Source organism: Diadema setosum, chromosome 21, assembly GCF_964275005.1.
Source record: "Diadema setosum chromosome 21, eeDiaSeto1, whole genome shotgun sequence".
Classification (NCBI taxonomy): Eukaryota; Metazoa; Echinodermata; class Echinoidea; order Diadematoida; family Diadematidae; genus Diadema; species Diadema setosum.
In genome coordinates this window covers 26,975,508-27,000,470 of record NC_092705.1, presented here as the reverse complement: position 1 = coordinate 27,000,470, position 24,963 = coordinate 26,975,508, and the positions used below count along the sequence as shown (strand labels likewise).

Sequence of the window (24,963 nt, the reverse complement as noted above, 5' to 3'; positions counted from 1 at the left end):
GGTATACGGACTTTGGGCGTTTCGGAATTACCAACCTCATTTCATTTCGAATTAACGAACGTTCTGAATAAGGAACATCACCTATAAAATGTATGTCTAATAATTATGTTTTGCTTACTTCTCCACTAGATAATTTTGTTCGAGAACATTCGAAACTATCGGGAGTGTAATGTCGACTCCAAAGCTTTACCTTGCTGGTGCCAAAATTGATGTCACTGTCAGAGGAAGTTTAAACTGTAATTGCCAACATCAACCTGTCAAATAGCATGATCAGGTGGTAGTCTCAAGGGTGCTTATAGCGGATGAAGCAAACCACAAACCGAAATTAATTATAAACATCAACATAATCCCATACTGTAATTGCTCAATGTGAAAGATCGTCAAACTTTCTGACATGCTTTCTGTATGATTAGGTCCATAATATTTAAGGGGACGAACGAACACTCGAAAGAGCAAGACAGTTTTGGAAATTGTGTTGTCAAGAGCATGATGAACAAAATATCCTCCTGCTCATAAGCCTCTCGCTGAACGGTCTATGCTTGTAGAAACAATTAAGTATGTATGCATGATATGGCGCATCCGGTCACTCTCACAATTTGCTTTATTAGAAATAAATAGTCATCGATTTCGACAGCATTCATTTTCAAAAAGATTCATTCTTACCGATTATTGATTTCGACAGCACCCAAAAGTCAGTGACAATGGTCGTAACATCATCTGTTCGGTATACATTTTATTGTAAGCATACAGCAACATTGCTATACACGGCTTGAAGGGAGTGATTGTCTCAATGTCGTTACATTTGACTTTGACCCTCGAATATATCCCGTGAGCCATGCACGTGAGATTGTGCTTGTTCCCCAACTTCCATTTCGTGTCATTTTGGCAAAACTTTTATGCGGTTGTATCCAAAATTCTGCTGCCAGGGTTTGAGGATCTATAACAGTATAGTTGGGTGTAACTAATCCAGCAAACACCTGGAAAAGAGCGACTTCCGTATCTCGTCACGTATTCAATGTTAATCACACCACTAGGTCTATACGTACGTGTCAAAACAATATGAGCTGTTGTCCAAATTAAACAAAACCCTAACAGGGGAATTCTAAGCATCTGTAAATGTAGTGAATGATGTAATGTGCAGGATAAAGAGTGGTATCATCAATGTTGACATCTATAAAGGTTGTATATTATCCACTAGCATTCACCACAGAAGTCAACACACTAACAACAAAAACAACAAAAGAAGAAATGAAATAAATCTCCACGGAAACGGAACGGCTGTGTTATTAATTCCGAGTTAAAACTGTCATTCACTCTGGCAGTAAGCGAAGAGAGACTATAGAAATCCTGACATCAGCTGTATTCTTTATTTTAATAACAAAGATCACAACATTGTGAAAAAGGAGAAAAGTTGTAATGTTTGGATACTTTTAGTATTCAGACAACACAAGTCATATAATAAAGGGATGGTATGGTATTGGTGGAGATGAGGTTTGGGTTTTTAACTTTTTGTGAGATATCAAGACACTATGCCTACTTATAAAATAAAACAGAGCATATATACCGTTTTACGAGGGATTTAAAGTTTATTTGGTGAAAATTGGTTATGGAATGGCCGAGATATCCAAAAACAACGTAAAACATAGCAATCATAATAAAAAAGTGGGTCCCACTTTTTAATTAATTTGCTCTATTTTAGATATCTCAGCCATTTCAAAACCAATTTTCATTCAATCAACACTGAATTCCTTTGGAGTTACATCCTCTTTCACATTTCATAAGAGGTTTCTCATATCCCACCAAAAAAAAAAAAAAAATGTTTCTTAGAAACCTGAAGTTAGGTCTCAACCAAAACTATACAATTAAGCCCTTAAGGGTCGGATCAGAAAGGAAAATTGGATCTCACAGTAGCGTACGTAGCTTACCCATAACCATTTATATAGTGATCATTCCACCCCTGGAAACGTCTAAGAAAATGTTTATAACAGCTTGACATCTAAGTTTAATAAGGGGACTACAATAACAATATTGTAATACTATGTTAAGACCGTTATAGCAAAGCTTGTCCTGCGAAACATATGCTAACAACTCGAAAATCTAACACAAATCCCTCAAAATCGTACGCGACTTAAACGCAACACTTAAACGCAAGTCGAGTTTGTAGCAACGTCGCAGTGCCCGCAGCACGATCGAACTCCTCAGGAAGGATCATTGTTGCAATCATCACTATATTATGTTTCTTGCTGATTGATCTTTTGCTCGTTTGTCTTTTACCCTGGCTTATTTTGCTATGTTTTGCTTTGTTTTGTTTGTTTGTTCGTTGTTGTTGTTGTTATTTGCCGGATGGACATGGCGTCATTCAAGATTACACAGATTCTATTCGTCTTGCTGGAACCAAAATACTGTAACCCAAAAACAGAATGTGAAGGGTGAGTCATAGTCTAAAACAACGATATGACAGAAATGAAAAATCTAGGGGTATCACGCGTTCATTTCAGCTTATGTAATGCTTCACCTTCACTATCAGTTATGACGTAACCATGCAGCTCCTCCCGAGAGATGACGTCAGAATCACTCTTTCCGCCGAAATGACGGCACCCGCTGACCATGCACTATGCAGTATACTACCAGTAGTTTATTGTTCATTCGATTGATTTATCCAATTAGGTGTGTCAACTAATGATCATGGAGTGTGGGTAAAAATTGTAAACATCAAAGTCAGGTTGTTTTTGTTTTTAGTTGTTTTTCCTATACATGGATGGATTTATTGTACGAATTATCAGTGTGCAGTTACGGTACACAGGAAATGCTCATTATACTAACTATAGGGACGGTAATGTCGTCGAAACGGTGTCTTGATGACGTCAGACGAATCCGGTCTCGCGTTGACCAATAGGAGGCCTCCCAGTGAGCTAGACCAGCTAATAAGACCACCTGTTCGACAATAGTTGACAACCTGTTTGTTTGTGGCCAAAACAACCTCAACCTCGCAAAACGCTTAAAATATCGAGAATCTTCCCCTCATCAGGCAAACAAGTCGGATGTTTTACGCCCGTACCTTCAGCAGACAAGCTGCTTGTTTGAGGAGATCTTAAGTTAACTACCCGCATAAAATTTAGGAGTTATCGCCGTGATTTGATGGGTGCTCAAAACCTCTTTGCCCATCAGTCGACAGTCTGTATTTCGCGCGTTGCCGCCGGGCTCAAAATCACAATCGATCTCATTCGCTTCTGAGTGTAGACCAGAGGACAGACCAGTGATAGTTTGACTCCCTGAAGAACGGCCTGTTGTTGAAGATCGCTAACATCTCGAAGCAAGGCAAAGGCAGGTCCAGCCAGGGAACTGCATACGATTTTACCAGTAAGTTTGTACATAATAATATAGTATCCATTGGATTTATCGAATTACCACTCCACATACAATAGATGTGCCACCGTGCATGCATCGCCCATTAGCAGGTAATTCAAATTATGAATAAAGGTAGTAGAGAAAAGTGAAAAGAGAAAGAACCGATAGAGTTTATGGAGCATATCGTTTAAATGACTTCATACTTTAGTTTCCATACTTTTTTTCATTCTTCAGCTACCTTGTAATTATGCCATCTTGTGTTGAAAGCGAAGTTCATAAGTTAGCGCTCTTATACCATGCGTGTACTTAATGTAAGGTTTGTGATGGGCATTGGTATCAGTTCCTCTCCTTTTTTTCAGAGGAATGACTGATTTTATTTTACATTTGACAGTCGATGTCTTCTCTTTACAGCGATAATTATTTGACTCTAGACATCATTGTTTCTAAATAATAACTAAAGCCATTATCGCGGCAAAAAATATAATGCATGACATACCTGTATTTTACATTATTTTGACAGTGTCAAATTTGAACGGCTATTATTTAATGCTGTAATATTGGAAATAACACAACTATGTAGGGGCCTAGAACTGGACATAATTCCTGGACACTACGAAAACGTCCAGCTCTAAACATTGTTGTGGGAATGGCCCTTGTATACCCACCTCTGTGGGTGGACCGAGATCCCGACAGCAGGAACCTTGGTATAGGACCAAACTAAACTATTACAGTTTCATTATTAGCACGTTACGTGACAAGTAATCGGCATTTCCAGAGGTACAAGTAGCCCACAATGTAGCAATTCCCACTGCACTGTCCTAGAACCCTCTGCTGATGGATTTTACTAGCCCGACAACCAGACGCCTTGTCAAGCACGGCCTGTCGTGACTTTAATAGTACAGCGACAGGGCTGTGTACTGTAGGTAGATTTTAAAGGGGAAATCCAGTCCAAATATAAATAGTCTGATAAGAAAAAGAGTAAAATCATACGAGTTAAACGGTAAAATTTTGACTGAAATCTGATGAAAAATAAGGAAGTTACGACATTTTGCAGTTTTGCTAATTTCTGCAAAACAGTTCTTGTACAGTGGATACGAATATGCAAATGAAAGAGCTACCCATGTCATACCCTCACACTTTTCCATTGATCGTGTACACAAAAATGACGAAAAATCAATGTTTCTGTCACTGAAATCTGAAATATGATGGTATTCCTGGTTGAATAACTTCAGAAGAGTGATCAGTTGGGTGTACCAGGATTTGAGCGTCGAGCATAATTGCGTTTGATGAAAAATGAAAATTTCATTTTTTTTTTTACCCACAAACTATTTGGCAAGTTGTGAGGGGATGACATGCTCACTTTGCAATTTGAATATTCATATTGACCATTCAAGAACTGTTCCCTGAAAAATGAGTGAAACTTCAAAATGTCATAACTTCCTTATTTTTCACCCGATTTCAATGAAACTGTCACTGTTGAACTCGTAATATTTTACTCTTTCTTATCAGATTAACTTATATTTGGACTGGATTTCCCCTTTAACAGGTCACATGCGACACGAAACCTTTGGTTGGAAGATCCCACGATAATCATTCAACCATTATACCATATTCGATGTACTTGTTACAAGCAATGAACTGGGATGTGGTAAGAGTATGTCGTAATGCGTGCGAATGGGGAAACAGGTGAATTTGTGCTGCTTTTTGTGATTGTATGGAATCCCCACTGTTACTACGTCATTGTCACGTGACCACCTCAAACCGGATGTCTGCTACACTATACAAATAAAAGGGATTCTTTTGGTTTCTTTGTGGTGAACGAGACTGAGCTTTTAACGTCAGAAGAGCAGTTATGCGTATTGCCTAAATCATATAACCAATAACAGTCAAGCTCTAACCCACCCTATTTCTTCAAAATTTAATAGTCTTTATGACCCCCTTTCTCCTTTTCGATATTATGTGTATATGCATATATACATATACATGTACATATACATATACATATACATATACATAAACATGCATATACATATACATATGCATATACATATACATATACATGCATATACATATACATATACATATACATTATATATACATATACATGTATATATACATATACATTATATATGCATATACATATATATACATATACATTATACATATGCACATACATATGATGCTCGATACTAACTTTTTTTTTTCTCTGATGGCCTGTTAGGGCAACTAAAATTTTTAAATTTGACATTTTTGTGTCAGAAAAATAGTGGCCCGAAATGATAGAAAGAAAAAAAAAAACATTTTGGCAACTGAAAGAAAAAATTGGTGGCCAAACATCAATTTCTAATGGCCCCTGATCACCGCGGGCTACCGTTTATGTCGAACACTGCACAAAATCATGTACATAATATGATTGTGTGCGTTTAACGTTTATTGTTTTGCAGTTTCCTCTATAGCTAGATCAGATCTTTTGATATATGTTTGATTTTAAAAGACATTATTTGATGACTTGACAACCCCCCCCCCCAAAAAAAAAAAAAAAAAATAGGAGAAATGTATGTAAGTAATTATTACAAACCGACAGCGAGAACCGGAAAAGCCAGATTGCTGCCACCCTGCAGGTGCGCCAATTGTGGAAGCGTTTCTCCCTTTTCAGACTATAAACGTATAGCTACAACACGTGTCGAATAGCTCGATGTTCAGACAGTCTCATCCCGCCGATCTATAGTTTACACAGGCTTTTGAACCGTACTTTCATTCGGTTATTATCAAGGATACAACCATCGATTAAACCTATTCGTTCCTTTGCCTAATTTCCTGCCACGATTGAAATATCCGGACAACGCAGGATTTCCCGTGTGTGGCCTGGGGAAAAAAAATCCTCTTTGTTACCGGTGCTCAAACACATTGTATCCATCTTGTGAATACCCACTGGATAATGACACAACAAAGCCGACAATACCCTTAAACTTTGTGTGCCTTCAGTGCCCTAGGATTAGAAAATGAGAAACAGGAAATGGGTTCTTAATTCTCCATCTTAATTCATTAAAATGAGCACGCCTGTAAGAGTTGTTATGTTGTGTGTGTTGCAGTGATTGTTTGTTTGTTTCTTTGTCGTCATGAGACATGATACAAGATCAAACAAATACAGGTTCTCATGACTATTGTTAGATTTCTTGCAGTTCGTGGAGATAAGATGTTTCAGTGACAATCAAGTCTTTAATTACCTCAGATGGTAGAGCTATAATAATCACGATACTTCAGATCAAGTAATCGCATAATGTCTAACCTGAATCAATTATAATATAATTGTGTATCTCTTTGCATTGCCTTCCAATTTTTCCAACTCAGCTATACCTTGTTGTCGACCTCATCGAGTAGGATGTCGAGCACGAGCGGCGTCGCCTTCCTCCTCGTGGTTCTGTCCCTGGCGGTCGAAGCAAATCTGCACGCTCGAGTAACAAATTTGGAGCGGTCGTGGACGATGAACCGACAGATGACCAACATGATGACGGCGAGGATTACCACTGCCGAGAGAAAGGATCGTATGATGACCGAGTGAGTTGATCTCGTACTCCCATTGTCATCGTAGCAGTAGCGTGATAAGTCTTTATTTCCATCTCTCAAATATCAGACATTCCTCAGCAGTGTAGACGAAAGACACGGCCGTACATACATGTAGGACATTTTCTCCCATTCCCTTGTTTACACGTGTTTGTTTAAAAAGTAGGATATTGCTTTTAGTTTCGTATCTAAGATAACACTTTCTCATATTTGTGAAAGTGAATTAGAAAACCTCCACCCCTCTGTTGATATTCTCTTGCTTTTATAAAAGTGAATGATGTTAATCCAAGAAGGACACAGTTCAAATCCGTTTAAAGGAGCAATTGATTATGCTATGAGGTGATATCAAAGATAATTGGCTTTGATTCCAGCGAATAATCTGTGAGACAGAGGAAAGAATTGTGTCAACAGACAGGAAACACTACATAGCACAACTCAACTTCCTGACGCCATTGCCCTGCAGTGACGAAGACCGGTAAAGTGGTCGATCGGGGAGAAGGGAGAATTTTTCTTTCTTTCTCCCTGTAAAAAAGGTCATACCCTTATTCCAAATTTCACTCATAGAGGTGATCAAGTCCGTCAAAAACAAAAAAAGGTTACAGTTCGTTATTCCGAAGGTTCGTTATTCCGAAGATTCGTTATTCCGAAGGTTCGTTAATCCGAAAGTGTGATAAGGTTTGTTATTCCGAAGGTTCATTAATCCGAAAATGAAATAAGGTTCGTTATTCCGAAGGTTCGTTAATCCGAAAATGAAACAAGCTCGTTATTCTGAAGGTTCGTTACGGATTCATTTCGGATCAACGAAGCTTCGGAATAACGAACCCTAAGAAACTTCGGAATAACGAACCCTAAGAAACTTCGGAATAACGAACCCTATTTCATTTTCGGATAAACGAGCCTTCGGAATAGCGAACCTTATTTCATTTTCGGATTAACGAACCTTCGGAATAACGAACCTTCGGAATAACGCCACAAATGTTCGGATTAACGAACCCCTTTTCATTTTCGGATTAACGAACCTCTAGGTATAGGGAATTTGTGTATTTCGGATAAAGAACCTTCGGAATAACGAACCTTCGGAATAACGAACAGCACCCAAAAAAAGATAGACAAGTTTTAAGGCAACGTTACATGAGCGTTAATACCAATGCATGCTTTCTCCCCTCTGTGAATCAATCTGAAAGTAACTGACGTCTGTATCACTACAATTTTGTCCTGTTGATTGCCTGCATTTTCAGTGGTGTTGTGAAACTTTACTTCTCTTCTTTTTTCAACGATTGTTTTCAATGATAATTCTAGACAGATAACAACACTGACGCAACAGGTCAACACGCAGATTGCCGAGCTGACAGAAGCAAACAGAGCTCTTCGTGAACAGAACAACGAACTGCAGATAATGTTGGGCACCTTCGAGCGATTCTTCGGGTCGCTCCTCGTGGAGGCCCCGGAGTCGTTCGATCCCACTCGGCACGCGATGGAGCGAATTAACACTCTCAATGCCTTCCTAGGCAACAGAAAGGCTACCCTGGCTGGTATGGGAACCACAGCTGAGAACTTCCTGTCTATTATATTGTCATTATTATTATCATTATCATTATTACGATGCTGATGATTATTTTGAGGATGATGATGATTATCATTATCATCATCATCATCATCATCATCATTATAATCATCTTTAAACAGCTAATCTATTTTGTTGGGATGATTTGTAAAATCTTATATACACAACCAATAATGTCATAAACATAGAAACATAGAAAAGTGAAATAAAAGCTGTAAAAAAAACATACTGAAAAATCAGTAACAAAATTATTGCTTTCGTATTCGCCAGTGCTGCATGAAAATGATTAGATCTGTAATATGTTTTTGTCGTCGTGATTATGAATAAAATATATTCTTCCTTGAAACATCTATAGAAAAACGGGATAGTTCACGTATTTCTGTCTTAAACAAAGATAATTATCCAATGTTATGAAGAAAATTTTCCTTGCACCAATCATACATGCGAGTGAAAGAGACGTGAAATTCAAAGACACATTCTCATATGATCTCTTTCTTTTTCTCTTCCAGGCTTGAACCCCAACCCCATCACAGTGCCAGCTAATGACACAGTTGACCCGGAAACACTTGGCAGGGCCTTGACCGAGCTATCGGAAGTGAACTCCGATCTACGCCGTCAGGTCAATCGACTGGAAACCCGTGTGGATAACGGCGTCATCGGAACGGCAGATCGCAGCCTCACCGGGGGTCTGACGATATTTTCACCCTTACGGAGGTAGTTAACACAGTTTCGGCACGTTTCTCTGCCCCCTCCCCCCCCCCCCCCCCGCCTCTCTCTCTCTCTCTCTCTCTCTCCCTCCCCCTTTCCTTTTCCATTCTCCCCTACCATCTTCATTCATGTTTAGAACTGCAATATAGTCCCGTAATATTTTTCCTGCATATTTGCATTTACATTGAGCCTATTTCATAATTCCTGATGACGCAAACAATAAGTTATGCAACAAACATTAAACTTTCAGTTTCTTAAGCCGACTTTAGAGCTAGGATATTCTTTTCAACAAATTTTAGACGAGATACCCGACAGTGTGCTGCGGAAATTACTCAAAGATACTACGGCATTGTGCTGCGTCAAAATAATTTTGTCAAAAAACAGTTGCATGAAAAAGAACATGTGCTGCTGCTGTTGTGAGTAAGTGTACGTAGTAAAAGAATATGGCAAGGCACATAACTCTGACCGTGTTCAGCTCAAGTGTTAAAGAAGGATGTCACTGCTGGACAATGAGTACAGATGATCTGGATGATTTATTATTTTTTTTTTTTTGGGGGGGGGAGGGGGGGGGAGTGGTTGGGTTTAACAGGGTACAGAAAAAAATCATTAAAAAATGTGAACAAATTTATGATGCATATTTTTCTCAAGCATTTAGTGATCTGGTTATGTACAGACCCCCCCCCCAAAAAAAAAAAAATAAAATAAAAAAAAAATAAAAATAAAAATAAAAATAAAAGGGGGCATCAATAAAGGTCAAAATAATAATTAGATTGCAGAGACTCTATAATGCGTTGCGCGATTTACCGACGAAAGCGTAATACATCCTTAAAAAAAAAAAAAAAAAAAAAAAAAAAACGCTTCAATCTGAACGCATCGACTCTTGTTGGTGTTACGGAGGTTACATTGGACTATTCAAACTAAAACAAGACCATCATAACCACAAATATCCCAGCTTCTCAAACAAGGTGTATGGTCGGTTCATGCCATCTTGTGGTACTCTCCTTTATTTCAATCTTCTTACGCAGAACAATGAAGTGCCAATATACATATTGTATCCATAACAATTTTGTTTTATAAACAGTGTCGTGAGAAGCTGGTCCACATCGAGGCGCTGGTCGACTCGCTGACCGCAGTTCAGCTGGAGCAGGACACGGCATCACGCCTGGCGGGATCCACGAACGTCATCTCCGATCGGGATCGGGAGATCCTTGAGGGCGCTGCTTACGGAGATAGATCCTTGACAAGTGAGTGATACCTTTGATCACAGTATCGCATTTTATGCCTGCCTGCTATATCTTTTCTGCTGAACCTTGAATAAAGGGGGGGGGGGGGGGGATATACCTGAGGGGGTTTATTGCTACTTGGTCTACGATCAGATGATGTACTTCCTAGTTCGTTTAACACCACTACGGCTAAACTCACTTGGTCTATTATCAATTTCGTCTAATGCCCGTTTGGTCTACTTCTCACTTAGTCTAATACCCAGTTTGGCTACTTATAATTTCGTCTAATGACCACATGGTCTAACTGCAGTTTTGTCTCCTTGGACCTCTTCCCATTTTGTCTAACGAACTGTGGGTATTAGACAAAGTGGACATAGCCATCTGGAATTAGACCAACTGGTAATGAGGCTGAGTGGCAGTTGGTCATTAGACGAACTGGTTGTAGACGGAACAGGATTAGACCATGTGGGTTGAGACTAATGAAATGGCTATTAGACGAAGTGAGAGTAGACCAAGTGATAGATCACCACTTGAGGGCTTGCAGGGTCTCCACCCCTTACACACACACACACACACACACACACACACACTTTTGGTAGCGGTACGGGGGGGGGGGGGGAGACAAGAAACCTAATATGGATAGTAAAAACTATACAAAATTGCAGAAAATGCGCACTTTACCAGGAATCAAATTAAGTTTGCAAAACTGCTAAAACGTAAAATCCCGCCAGATTATAAGCCCTTAGACGAGACCCTGACTTGCCTGAACAATCACTTCCATTGGTTAGATAATGACCCCCCCCCACATTTACTCTCTTTGTCTCTGCTTGTCTTTGTCTTTTTGTCTCTTTGTCTCTATCAACATGATCGATATCGCGATCCCGATTTTGCCCCAAAACAAAGCAAGTAACTTTGCTGTGTTGTTCAAAATATTTGATTCTGAAATGGAGGCGGGTGCTGGGGAGTGCTATTTAGAAGTAGAATGGCACGTCATGGAGTTGTTGTTGTGATGCTTTGGCTAGAAGTGGGGAAAAATAATAAATTGTAAAACGATTACCTTTCTATGTTTCGATCAGGTGCTCGCAAGTCCGTCTTCTCAGTCGCCATCAGGAGGTCGATGCACGGCTCCAGCGCAGCCAAACATATCGCGTTCGACTACGTCTTCGTCAACAAGGGCAATCACTGGAACGAAACGTCGAATACGTTCGTCGCGGGAATCACCGGCTACTACTTCTTCACAGTGACGTGAGTACCAAGATTACGTCTTTCTTTTCTTTTGGTCTTCTTGTTTATTTTCAATTTAATAGATCTGCGCTACAATAAAAACAAACAAACAAACAAACAAACAAACACAACTACACACGAGCAAACTAAAATTACTATGATGTCAAAACTTCTCAGGGTTACTGAAACCATTTTATCACTATCAAGCAGTTTTTACTTTTGAACAAATTTTGTAAAATTGGAAAGGCGCGCAAATATCATTACCGCGTCAGACGCGGAGCATGTCAAATCAAAATTGCACCATATCTTTTTGCTATCAAGGTGATAAACAAATCAAATACAGACAAACAAACAAACTTATCAGTGGGAAGGATGAGGAAGAGGAGGAGTAGAAGGAAGGAGAGAAAATGAAGGAGAAGGTACAGAAGAAGAAATCGAAGGAGAGGAAGAAAACGAAGAAAAAAAAAAGAAGAAGACGATGAAGATAATATGGAAGGATAACAATTCGAAGTTTACAAATCTATGAGCTAAGCCGACATGTTAATAGCCATTACGGAGTCATTGGTTCCTCGATCTGACGGTTAATCAAGTAATAAATCAATAACGATATCTCAGTACTAATTGTTAAACGCTGAACTTTTAACAACAAAAAATATGTGGAGGGTTGATGTAATACAACAACAACAACAACAACAACAACAACAACAACAACAACAACAACAACAACAACAGCAACAGCAACAACAACAAACAAGTTACTGGCAATGCCAGGGGATAAGGATAGTTCAAAGTTCAAAGTTCAAATTTATTTTCATTTCCATCGAATAAACAGAAAATTATAAACAATGTATCAGCAATGTAATAATTACGAAAACGTAGATTAACAAAATGCATGTGATAATGAGTAACAATATAATTTAATATAATATATATATATATATACATATGCATAGTACATATGAGATAAAGATGGGAATGGAAATGGGAGGTCCACTGAAAAGCAAAACTGGTACGATATGGGACACTCAGAAATAAATACACAAGATAACGAATAATGAATTAATGACAGGATCCTGTGGAGGATCAGTGCTAACACCAGTGATAACAGAGTTATTTGAAAGAAAATAAAAACAAAATATGTTTTTCACGATGATATTTTTTTTTTCATTGTACGTCTTCCATCCTTCGATGTATACAGACTGCGGACGTACGACAGCCGCTTCATTGGTGTTGCGCTGATGAAGAATGACAACTACGCCACAGCCATCAGCACGGATGCCTCCGAACGTAACGTCATGGAGAGCCAGAGCCTCGTGCTACACTTGGAGATCGGGGACCGAGTCTGGCTGCGACTCGGGCCCTCTCCCCTCTACGGCCTGCACTCCGATGACTTCAACTACTGCACGTTTACGGGCTTCCTCGTCTACAAGGGACGGTGAAGTTTTAACCTGTCCCAACCCCCCGGAGCCGCTGAAACGCCAACGTGAAGAAATTAAACAAGACAAATGAACATTGGAGCACTAGAAGGACAATGGTGCGAGCCTCTTGCTGACACGTGAATGATATGACGTTTTCCGATCTCTTGATTCTTAATGCAGACAACGCGAACAATTGAGTAGCTGTAGGACAATTGGCTCTTCTTTTGATTAAATCGACTGCATTGCGTGTTTCATGCATTCATAATGTGAAGCTACAAACCCGAAAGGAAACTTCAAGATTGCAAAATTGTACTCTTTAGAAAAGAAGTATTGTGTTGGGTTAGACAAGAATGTGTGTCGAAAAAGAAAGTTATCCCGAGAAGGAGTCATTTTCTCCCTTTATAAGATTTGTATGAAAACACAGTGTTGTCATTGTTGCATTTCCGCTTCATAGATGTTTCAAGCCTTGTTCTGGTAATCGTTGATAATTACAGTACGTTAGATATCCGCTTATGCACTCAGTACACTGTAGCCAAAATAAGTGCGTAATAAAGTTTAACAATCCGGAAAGTATTGGCACTATATCTGTAAATTTCGTGCACCCAGGAAAAGTAATGCCCTAATGGGGGAGTCTGCAATGAATAAAAAAGCAACATATCGCAATAGGAAAGATGCAAAACAAAACAAAATAAAACAACTGACGGCATGCACCGAAGACACATCTCACACAAAACTCAAAGAGTGCGTTGAAAATGTAACATTTGCCGGGGACTAATATGCTGTTGATATTTATGCAATGAGAACAGTGTTTTTCCATACAGTGAAAGAAAATCAAAAAAATTATCATTCGTCATTATTAAAACAGGACGTACACAGCCACAGTCATTTTCTCTTGACACTATCAACTGGTATTATTAATAAATTTGCCTACCCGGAAGTGGTGCAGAAAAAAGTGTACAGGCGGCCGGAACAGGCTAAACATTACCGTAAACAAATCAAAAATCTGCTAAATTGAATTTGCACCTGTGTTATTTAATGAAGAGAATGCTGCAAAGTATGTACATTTAAAAAAAAAAGAAGCTGCAAATTGTATTATATCAAGGTAAAAGCCATTATTGATCCATTAGGTGAATGGCAAGCCAATATTCATATACGTATAGTTCCTATGTGTGCCATCTTTATCATGAAACAATAGTTAATCAATCTTAATCAATGTTACCGGATGATGTTTATACAGACTATAATCATTGTCTGTATTTTGAATCAACAGTATGCACGTTGTGCTGAGAATCAATTATAGACCTTCTGATATGTTTGCAACGAAATCCTTTTCATATTAACCTCCCAAAATATTTTTGTATTAGCTAAAATCATCAAAGCGTATAGCTTCTTTTTGTCCATGTACATCACATACGCATTTGCTGTGAAAAAAGAGAGAAGTTTATCTAACTGTTGCTACACTAACCTTGTGTAAATGCTACTAGCATCTTGTGTGAAATTTTACCTTATTTGAACATTGTATTTTGTACTCATAACAACATGGTGGTATGACATTTACTGTACTCTAACCTAAAATGTACACGATTTTGTAATAAAAAGAAAAGCAGAACGTTACACGGCCGTTATGCATTGCTCATATGATTTCAAGTGGATTTTTTTCCTTATCTACTCATGAAGACGCAGTGAAAGCAGAACTAAATTTTGATTGCAGATTTTGGAAACAACATCGAGTTTTCTACACACATCCAATAGTTGTATACCTGTGACAATTTCGACGACGACGGGCTGTCGTCTTTCTCAAACGATGGGTAATCGGCGACTGATGTTTAGGCACCAATGAGCAATCACCCAGGTGTGACTTCCTGGTGATAGCGCCATCGTAAATGTAATGCTTATAAACATCGAAATGCCGCAGGCAAACAACAATTAGAGGGGGTGTTTAGAGAACTCAATATTTATATTCATCAACCATCCTTGTGATCTTATTTTGCAACATTTCTACATGTCCACTATCAAAGGACAAACATATCCATACACCACCCTTTCGTCAATGTGCCAAATGATATATATATATATATACATATATATATATATACATATATATATATATATATATATATATATATATATATATATATATATATATACACATGTATATACATACATGTATATATTTATACATATTATGTATATACCTAATAGTATGCACTTAAATTATGTCTATAAGTGTATATACCTTCTTAATCTATTCAATATGCATTGTGACTTTGTCTCTTACAAATAAAATAACTGTCTTGCTATAATTATGTAGTAACAAATATCGATTTCACTTGCCAATACATGTAGTAACAATAAGAACTAAGTTGCGTACAATAAGTTGGCAATGAAGCTAATTTCGGTGTATAGCAATTGTAGACACCTCACGCTGTAGTATTAGCTGTTAATGTGACCACTGTACGATAGACACAGACACAAAGTCGACTTACACCAGTCTGACCAGGGACAGCACCTTCAGTCAGCCGTTGTGTGCCGGTGCTCAGCTGTCATAGGTCTGGTAGTTGTAGGTAACAACGGAAATGCCTAGCTTTCATTATCACGTGTCTCGCTGGGCTTAACCGAAAAACCAGAACCTTAACCGAGCTATAGCGCCAACAACAAAATTTCAGATCAGCAGCTATAGTTCTGTCAAATTTCCGATATATTGTCTGAAATTAAATCAAATACGTTGTTCTGCACTGTTAGAATGTCAGCCCGGTTTTGTCGATCTGTTGCAGATCTATGGAGAGTTATGATTTTTTTTTCATTTGATTTGATTTGATTTTACTCACAAAAATGCATATGCATACATAACACACAAATATGCACATAGCTTGCACATGGAATATATCATGTATATTTTGTGTGGATCATCATAAGCTGTGAAAAACTTGACTGGATCGTCCAGTAGATATAACTTACACATAATTATATACAGAAACATTATAAGAAAAAGTATTATGCACGTTCAACAGATTTCATAGTTAGGGATATGAGAGAAGAAGAGAGAAAGGAAGAAAAAAAAAATGAGAGGAAAATAAGAAGAGTGGTACTGTACGTCATAATGGTTACAAGGTATACAAATTTGATAATAACTCTGGTAACATGGAAAGACTCGTAACAATGTCTACGTGAAGCACGCAAAATAAATTAAAATTGTGAACCTGGAGAGTGCAGCTAGAAAAGTCATATACCGTAGGGAGAGAGAGAGAAAGAAAAGAGGGGGAGGGATAGTATTATAATCATTTTTGTTTAAATGCTAAATCATGATGGAAGACCGCTGGCCATCGTCTGGTCGATCAGAGTTGGCCAGTTCGATCATGCTGAGCCTGATTCTTTTCCTACCGTTCCTGGAGAAGCTATCCCGCCGCTCTTCCAACGCGTCGGGCGACGAGGCGGTGTGGTAGAAAGTGCGCGGCGCGAATCGCTCGCAGAGCAGCTTCTTGAAGCAGCGATTGAAACTCGCGTTCGTGGCGCCGTAGATGATCGGGTTGATCGCGCTCGACGCACACACCAAGATGCCTGCGAAATCGTAGAGGAAGTCGTCGATCTTATGGAGCGGCATCTCTGCCACCACCTCGTAGGCGACGTAGATGTTGATGCCGAACCAGAATCCCCAGGCCACCGAACACGAGAGGCATACGTAGGCCACCATACGCAAGATGCGCAGTTTCCGCCTCAGATCCCATCGCGCGATTTGTTCGCCCTCGCCGCTGACTTGTCGGCCGCGGCGCACGGCCAAGTAGATGGCGACGTAGCACACGATGACGGCGATGAGCGGGAGAGCGTAGGCCACCAGGAACAGGACGACGATGACGATGAACCACGATAGTTTTCCGGATGGTGTGTTCAGAACAGGATGCACGATGCATAGTAAAAGCGATACTGAGATAGATAGACAGATAGATAGATGAATAGAAAGATAGGGATATAAATAGATTGAGATCGATTTATCATATATATATATATATATATATATATATATGTATTATATACTGTATATATATATTAATTTGATGGAAATAGAAAGATAGGGATATAAATAGATAGAGATCGATTTATCATATACATATATATATAATATAATATATTAATTTGATGGAAATAGAAAGATAGGGATATAAATAGATAGAGATCGATTTATTATATATATATATATATATATATATATATATATATATAATATAACATATTAATTTGATGGATATATATATAATATATTAATTTGATGGATAGATAGATAGGGATATAGATAGGTAGAGCCGGATTTCTACAGCCGAAATCGAACACAGTAAATTTCCTTTGGTATGTGATTAAAAAACAAGGAAATACAAGTACATGTTCTGAAATAAAATTAATACTTTGAGGTCGAAATTCTTCACAAATTGACTCACCCACCCATATGCAGACTACAATAAGGAGGGCGGGCTTTATCTTCTTTTGTGCCTTCGAATTCAGCGGTCGGCTGATGGAGCGATAGCGATTTTGCACGAGGGCTGTGATCGTTGCCGCACCCACTATTACCGTTACCTAGGAAACATAATTATATGAACGAAAGATTTTAAACGTCATCTCGACTGTAAACACCAGTTTTAACGCAATGGATGGAGAAGTGATTAATGGCAGAATGGAGCAATTTCAAAATCGTAAGCATGAATCGTCCCCCATGATCGCAGGAGAATTTACCTGTGAGAGATAACGATGCCATTGAAAGAGAGATATTGAGAACAATTATGTCTACAGGTACGACCAGATAATCATCTACCACAAAATCTCCTTAGATACAAGGAGTTGTATGTCAAGACATTGCCTGATTAGACTTCCACTCAAATTGTCAAAATTGTTAATTGTTCTCATTTCGTTTTAAACTACATTGTGCCGGACACTTTACGAGCATGACAGTATTATGATAAATACCATGAATATTTCATAATGACTAAATATGCGAAATTAGTGAAATTTCATGGCGGCACTGTTACTGAGTCCGACTTTCACCCAAGTGATATTGTTATGATTTCAAGGTATGAGCTAGGTTGAAATACCAACCAGTATTTCAGACACAGATGCTTCAACAATTACTTGCGATCGAGTAGTGTAGCATTTTCATGGTCGGACGTCGCTCAAACTTTTCTACCGATCACGACCTCGAAGTATAATTGACTTCCCGCTGTGCAGCATAGTTGCCAGCAGTATTGCAAGGTCTATTACAATAGGCAACCAAGTTGCAGACGACTTGACGCCGGAAATGGCGCCATTTCGAGGGACAGCACAACGATAACCACACCAATGGTTTATGACTTTGAGGGCACAAGGAAAACTCTACAAAAACATACGCAGAATACTAATCGCAACGTAAGAATTATCAGCGTTACGTCATCATCTCTAAGCCCGAATAAACATCATACAGCATAGAATATTGAAACTGCCGTCTATTCAAACTAGTTGTTATTTATTGTCAGCCTTAAGCATACCAATTCCACAATACAGTTTACCATGATTCATTCACATCACTGTTTATTTCTTACTCCCGAATAACGTTAAAGCAACATATCTCTTAATTTTGTTACCATACAGTCTATTGTCAGTATTGTACACGTATACTTTAAATAACTATTTGGAATCACCTGTAGTATTTGGTAGTAAAGTGGTTTCTAAGTGTCTCACAAAAGCTAAAAGCTGAATCTTCATCTCAGTCAATACTAATATACCATCCCTCTAAGGATCAATTAACAATTGTGAAAAGAGTCACCTTCATATATATGTGTTATAACTGCGTTCTGTATGTATGCATTCTACGTGCAAGTGGCGATGTGTTCTATATTGCATTTATATGCAAACAAAGCAAATTTCCAGATGTACAATAAAATCGAATTAAATTGAATTGAATTGGAACGTCCGTCTAATATCATACATCTCATGCTTCTTTCTGAAAATGATAATCCTATACCAAAGTGATGATAGACACGATCATTATGAAAGTAACAATTTTCAGAATAATGATCATGATAGAGGAATCTATATACTGGTTGGTCAATAAATCATAAGCTCACTGCTGTAATTACCATTAAGGCGTAAACCGCAACGACATTCTTTTGAGCTTCCTCTCCCTGGAGTCCGTGTACTCCGTGTGCGATGACCGAGATCAGCCCGAAAGTGCCAAGGAAGACGATGTCGCGAATCGCTAGGTTCGCCACGAAAACGTTGCAGACGGTGTGCATACTCTTCACGGTGACGATGGCGTAGACGACCAGGGCGTTACCCGCAAGACCGATGAGGATGATGAAACAAGAGATGACGACTACGGTGACATCTCTTGCGACCGCGTTGTCGACCCCGACGACGGGAGAGTCATTTGTGCCATTTGCTTCGGTCGACTGCCACTCTTCCGGCCCTTGGCAATACATCATTGACGCATGATGGCAAGGCACCGCCATTCTTCTTTTCGTTTGTTCTACTTTCCTTCTTCTCTTTCAGCTAAAGTCGTAATTTTTCGTCAACATGAAGAAAGCGACACTGGCAACCATCAGATATTGTAAGGCAATTCCCTAAGTCTGTCTGGAGTCATGAATAAAAATGCAGATGAAATATGAATAATCAACATGATATCATGATCTTGAACTACTCACTGTCTAGATAAAAAAAAATATCAGCAAGATAATTTGTCAGCTCGACTGTGGCCTGTTGGCGCGTGATTTTGATCTTCGAGTTTCAATTCTAAGAGCCGTGGCATGGAGATCCTCATTGTCCTGCAACCCTCAAAAGTGTGAGTATTTGATATATCCAGAAAACTTGAAACGTCTGAAAAGAACGAACACATCCTTGCAAAAGACAAAACAAAACTAAACATACACAAACAACAATATAGGTGCAGGAACATTAAAAAACAACAACAATGCCTACTGATATTTTTCACTTCCTTGCGGATTTGATATATTTCTGCGAACATTCTGCTGGGCCAATCCTGCCGTTAAGGACTGTCAAATTTCCCACTTCTCCCTCGTCTACAACACGTCAAGTACCGGCATATTTGAAAAGACCCTGATCAAGTTTCGCTTTATTTTTCGGTAAACATAAGCACTTCAGCGTTGCACAAAAAAAACACAAAAACAAAAATAAAAACAAAAACAAAAGCCGGGAAGGGGAAAAAATTACACAAGGTTCCTGCTATTCATTATTGATAATTTTTGGATGTGTGTTTGTGTGTATACATAAATGTGTGAGCAGATGTGTTTGTGTTTGTGTGTGTGTGTGTGTTTGTATGCATACATAAATATGTAAAGATATGTGTTTGTATATGTGGTGATTTGCGATAACAAATTATATCTGAAATGTTGGAATTCATCTACGACGTTTATGATGACGTTTCTCTTTAGCGATTTGAGTAATCTGACTTTTTGGATTGAGATTTCATGCTGTTTATTTAATGTGTAAAACGACTGTTCTATAGGGTCTACACTCTTTAGCCCGTAAGTTAAACGGAAATGGGGCTGAACTTAGGAATTTGGAATGGAAATGAGATTGATGTAGGTTCATGAATGAAACTAGAATTGGGATATACATTTGGAGTGACAATATATTCTAAACGGTAATAAGCCTGATTGAAAATTGCATTGAGGTTGGGACAGAAACTGATGCATATGAGAATGCACCATTCAGAATTTTCATTGGAGAAACATACTACTGGTGTTATAGTGAGGACAGTATTTAAGCTGTGACTGAACGTGGCATATTTGGAATGGTATTTGGAATAGTATTGGTAATTGCGTTGTTGGAATGGTGTTTGGAATAGTATTGAGAGTTGCCCTGAAAATGGGATTTAGAAAGGGACAGAAAGGGATGGAAAATAGAAGTGAGAAGAAGTGCTGTGCCAACTTTGTGATTATCTGGGAATGTGAACCCCCAAGCAGGATGTAGAATGGAACATGAGAATGGGCTTATGACTCTTGGGCAATTCATTGTTATTTGTCATGTTTGTGATCTTCATTTATGATTTTTTTTAATGAATGTTACGCATCAATTTGTATTCATGAAAGCTATAGTATAATTTGATTCAACAACAAACAAAAAAAAAAAGAAGAAGAAGAAAGAGGAGGAGGAGGAGGAGGAGTAAGCAAATGCTTTATTACACTCAAACTGAGCCCACAATTCAGACTCAAATAAATATCGTGTACAGTAATTCAGATTACAAACACAGTAGTCATTCTTTTCAAACGCAGTGTATAGAAGTCATACCTCAGAACGCTGTAGCCCCATTACCTTGGTAATAAGTGAAGAGTAAAGTGATACTGTTTCAACGCGATGTTAACATCGGCAAAGCCAAGTAATCTAAGCCAAAATATCAATTACAATCCCACACGAGACTATCAACCAGCAGGAGAAATCGCCATGTACAATAACACTTTAAATGTGTCTGACTTTTTATTACGGGCGTGGTTGGTAGCCCAAACAATGTGGAGAAGAAGAAAACAGAATGTTATGATAAATAAAAAATGAAATGAAATTGAATCTTATATATATCAAACAACAACGTCGTTAACAAATATAATGTTAACAATCACGAAATAGTCTAAAGCAAGAGAACATTATAGCTGGTAAAAAAAACAACAACAACAACAACCAGCAATAGCACCCATAGGCCCATTTGTCGAGGACAGTTTTACAAGACAGCAATAATAAAAATTTAAGGTGTAAATTTCTTCAATTTGTCTCCCACTAAACAAATGAAAAATTTCCTGAGATCGCAACCGCTGATCTCTAAATTAACAAACTTGTCGAAAAAAAGGGTTAAATTATGCACAACTTTGATAAAAAGATAAAAAAGGACCCTGCATTTTTGTAGTTGTTTTAGCAGCCAATCACGGATGAACACCCTTTAAGGTCATCGATTTTATAAGACGGTCACATTTCTATTTTATATCACCGAGTTAGGGCTATAGGTATGAGTTGCATACCTGTATCATGGTGTCTTCTGACTCAAGATGTAATATCTTTACCCACCAAGCCCATTTCAACTCCATCCAGTTTAAAACAATGCACTGAACTTCTGCTGAATCACTTTGCTTTGATATACGTCAACCCTTTGCTTTATACGTCAACACTTTCATATCTAAACGCTAATGAATGCTAAAGCAAACTCACTTAAAAACAAAAGTAACTTTGGGGGATTGTGCCTTCAGTTGTGCTGCTCCAAAACTTTGGAAAAAAAAATACCAGAGAAAATGAGGAAGACTCCATCACTTGCTGTCTTCAAATCTTTGTTGAAGACTTACCATTTTCCGAAGCCTTTGATTAATTTGTTATTTATTCTTTTGTGTGTCTAATCAGTAACAATGTTAGGAGCTCTGCTACGTCAAAGCGCAGTATAGTATATCTATAATTATAGTAGCTGCGCTATACAATTTTTCGAATAATAATGATAATAATAAGTCGCTAAGCTGATAGCTGTCATAAGCTTATGACAAGCATACGAAACTCAGCACCTTTCGGCCGAATGTCAATTCGTTCCATTTTTTTAAATTTTCGTTTAAGATGTTAAAAAGAAAACCTAGCCAAGAAGTCTTGTCAATAGGCTGACACTGCCTCAGATCTTGAAATGTGTGCATGTATTAAAGATAGATGCACAAATCCACACCATGTTCAAGTTAGCTTTGACAAATAATAATCCATGCTGATATTATTGCTTATGCCTCGTTTTGTCTTGGCAGAGCAGACGCAGGCCACGGACGTGTGTGCCCAACTTGATATCATCGGCTATGTCTTGTCTGCGTCCTTGTTGTTTCCCGTGTCTTGTGTGTGTCTCATGTCTATGTTTCATGTGTGTGTTTCCTGTATGTGTTTCATGTTTGTGTGTATGCGTTTCTCTTTCTCTTCTTCCAGGTCTGTACATTCCCACATAACTACAATCTCCAGGTCTAGGTCTAAGTGGAACTCTTGTCGATTCCGGTGTGATTTTCTTTATACTTATGGCTAATCCAACATTTGTTTTCAACTCTGTGAACGATGATGAATTTTATGATACAGTTGGGCGCTCTTTTACGTCCGCGCAGGAAAACAAAACTTCCACCTTATATGAAGCATACATATCGAACAAACTTAATGCTTCGGCACAAGAATTTGAATATAATTTTGATCCCCAAGATCCTGTGCAAAGTTCATCATGTGTTTATCTGACTGTAAACCAGTATAAACAATATGTTATGAATAGTGATGATGATAATTTTTTGTTTGCTCATTTGAATATACGAAGCATAAGTAAAACTTTTGATAAGTTGCGATTATTTTTAGAAAACTCTGATAATAACTGTTCCGTTATAGGTCTGACCGAAACATGTTTGACTCCCAATATAAGTCATTTATTTTCTATATCCGGCTTTGATTTCGTGTACAGAAATAGAAAAGAAAGAATGGGTGGTGGTATGGGTTTATACATCTCCAACAAATTTGAATATTCTATCCACGAAGAACTGAATGTCATGACTGATGTAGTTGAATCTCTTTTTGTTGAAATGGTAAACCCGAATGGGAAAAACATATTGATTGGAGTTATTTACAGACCCCCTGGATCGAATCCGAATGATTTTTTGTTGTATATACAAAATTTAATGCAGAACTCTATTTTTACAAAAATAAACATGTATATTTAATGGGTGATTTTAACATTGATCTTATGAAATGTAACTCCCAACATATTTCGCAAGAATTTGTAGAAACCTTAATGTCTGTTTCTTTATTACCGTTAATTTCTAAGCCGACCCGTGTTACTGACCGATCTGCCACTTTGATTGATAATATTTTTTTTGTAATATTCTCCCAATTCCTGAGTCTGGTATTGTTTTATCTGACATCTCTGATCATTATCCTATATTTACACAAGTGCCAATTAAGCTATCTCCTAGGCAAAATAATCATCAGAGACGTCGTAAGATCACGACCAATAATCTTATAAATTTGCAATATAGTTTAAAAGATATTGATTGGTTTTTTGTATACAACAATACCGATCTTGATTTGTGTTATGATTATTTTATGAAAACTATCACTTCCAAAATTGATGAACATATTCCGTTTTGTACAAGGAAAAGTAGTTACAAAAGAACTCCAAGACTCCCGTGGATAACCCAATCACTTTTAAGATCGATTAATAGAGAAAATAATTTGTTTTATAAATACAGGAGTAACCCTACGGATAAAAATAGACAAAAATATGTGACTTATAAAAACACGCTTACTAATTTATTGCGTTTACAAAAGAGAAAATTTTATGTCAATCAGATAATGAAATATAAAAAATGATATTAAGAATACTTGGAAAACAATAAAAGATGTTATGAATACATCTAATGATGTATCTAGTATTTCAGAAGTACGATGGGGTAATACCTCAAGCAATGTACCTGCTGGCATGGCCGAAATTTTTAATGATTTTTTTTACATCGATTGGGAAAAATTTATCACAAAGTATCCCTTCATCTAATAAAGTGTTTTATGATTTCTTAGATATACCTAATCCTAAAACTATATTTTTGGACCCTACGTATAATGAAGAAGTTATTGATATCACTTATAATTTGAAAGAAGGGAAAAGCCCAGGTTGTGATGGAATCGATAATTATTTGTTGAAAAATATAATTCTTCAAATAATAGATCTTTTAGTATATATTATTAATTTATCACTTATTACTGGGCTTGTACCAAATCAGATGAAGACTGCCAAAGTTATACCTATATATAAGAAAGGGGAGAAGAATGATGTCAATAATTACAGACTAATATCGTTATTAACTTCAATTTCTAAAATTTTGGAAAGAATAGTATATATCCGAACTGTAAAATTTTTTAATATGAGTAACATATCTACGAATTTTCAATTTGGATTCAG

At 37.8% G+C, this 24,963-nt stretch overlaps 1 protein-coding gene and 1 pseudogene across 1 annotated transcript; one reads left to right on the top strand and one right to left on the bottom strand.

The window, feature by feature from the left end:
* The first annotated feature begins 6,730 nt into the window (after positions 1-6,730).
* Positions 6,731-13,070, top strand: LOC140244754 (uncharacterized; annotated as a pseudogene).
* A 3,274-nt stretch (positions 13,071-16,344) lies between these two features.
* LOC140244443 (kappa-type opioid receptor-like) lies at positions 16,345-19,489 on the bottom strand. Its single transcript, XM_072324083.1, has 3 exons — positions 19,148-19,489; positions 17,480-17,615; positions 16,345-16,970 (listed from the first exon to the last, which is right to left on the bottom strand). The coding sequence occupies exons 1-3, from the start codon at positions 19,487-19,489 to the stop codon at positions 16,345-16,347; spliced, it is 1,104 nt and encodes a 367-aa protein (XP_072180184.1).
* Positions 19,490-24,963: the final 5,474 nt, after the last annotated feature.

What these genes read in the sequence shown, in the direction of transcription:
- LOC140244443 (XM_072324083.1), bottom strand. Translation starts at nt 19,489, where the DNA reads ATGTATTGCCAAGGGCCGGAAGAGTGGCAGTCGACCGAAGCAAATGGC. An exon ending in TTGCGGTTTACGCCTTAATG is followed by an intron (nt 17,616 to 19,147) that starts GTAATTACAGCA and finishes TATGTTTCCTAG; the next exon opens with GTAACGGTAATAGTGGGTGC. An exon ending in TGTAGTCTGCATATGGGTGG is followed by an intron (nt 16,971 to 17,479) that starts GTGAGTCAATTT and finishes TATCTATCTCAG; the next exon opens with TATCGCTTTTACTATGCATC.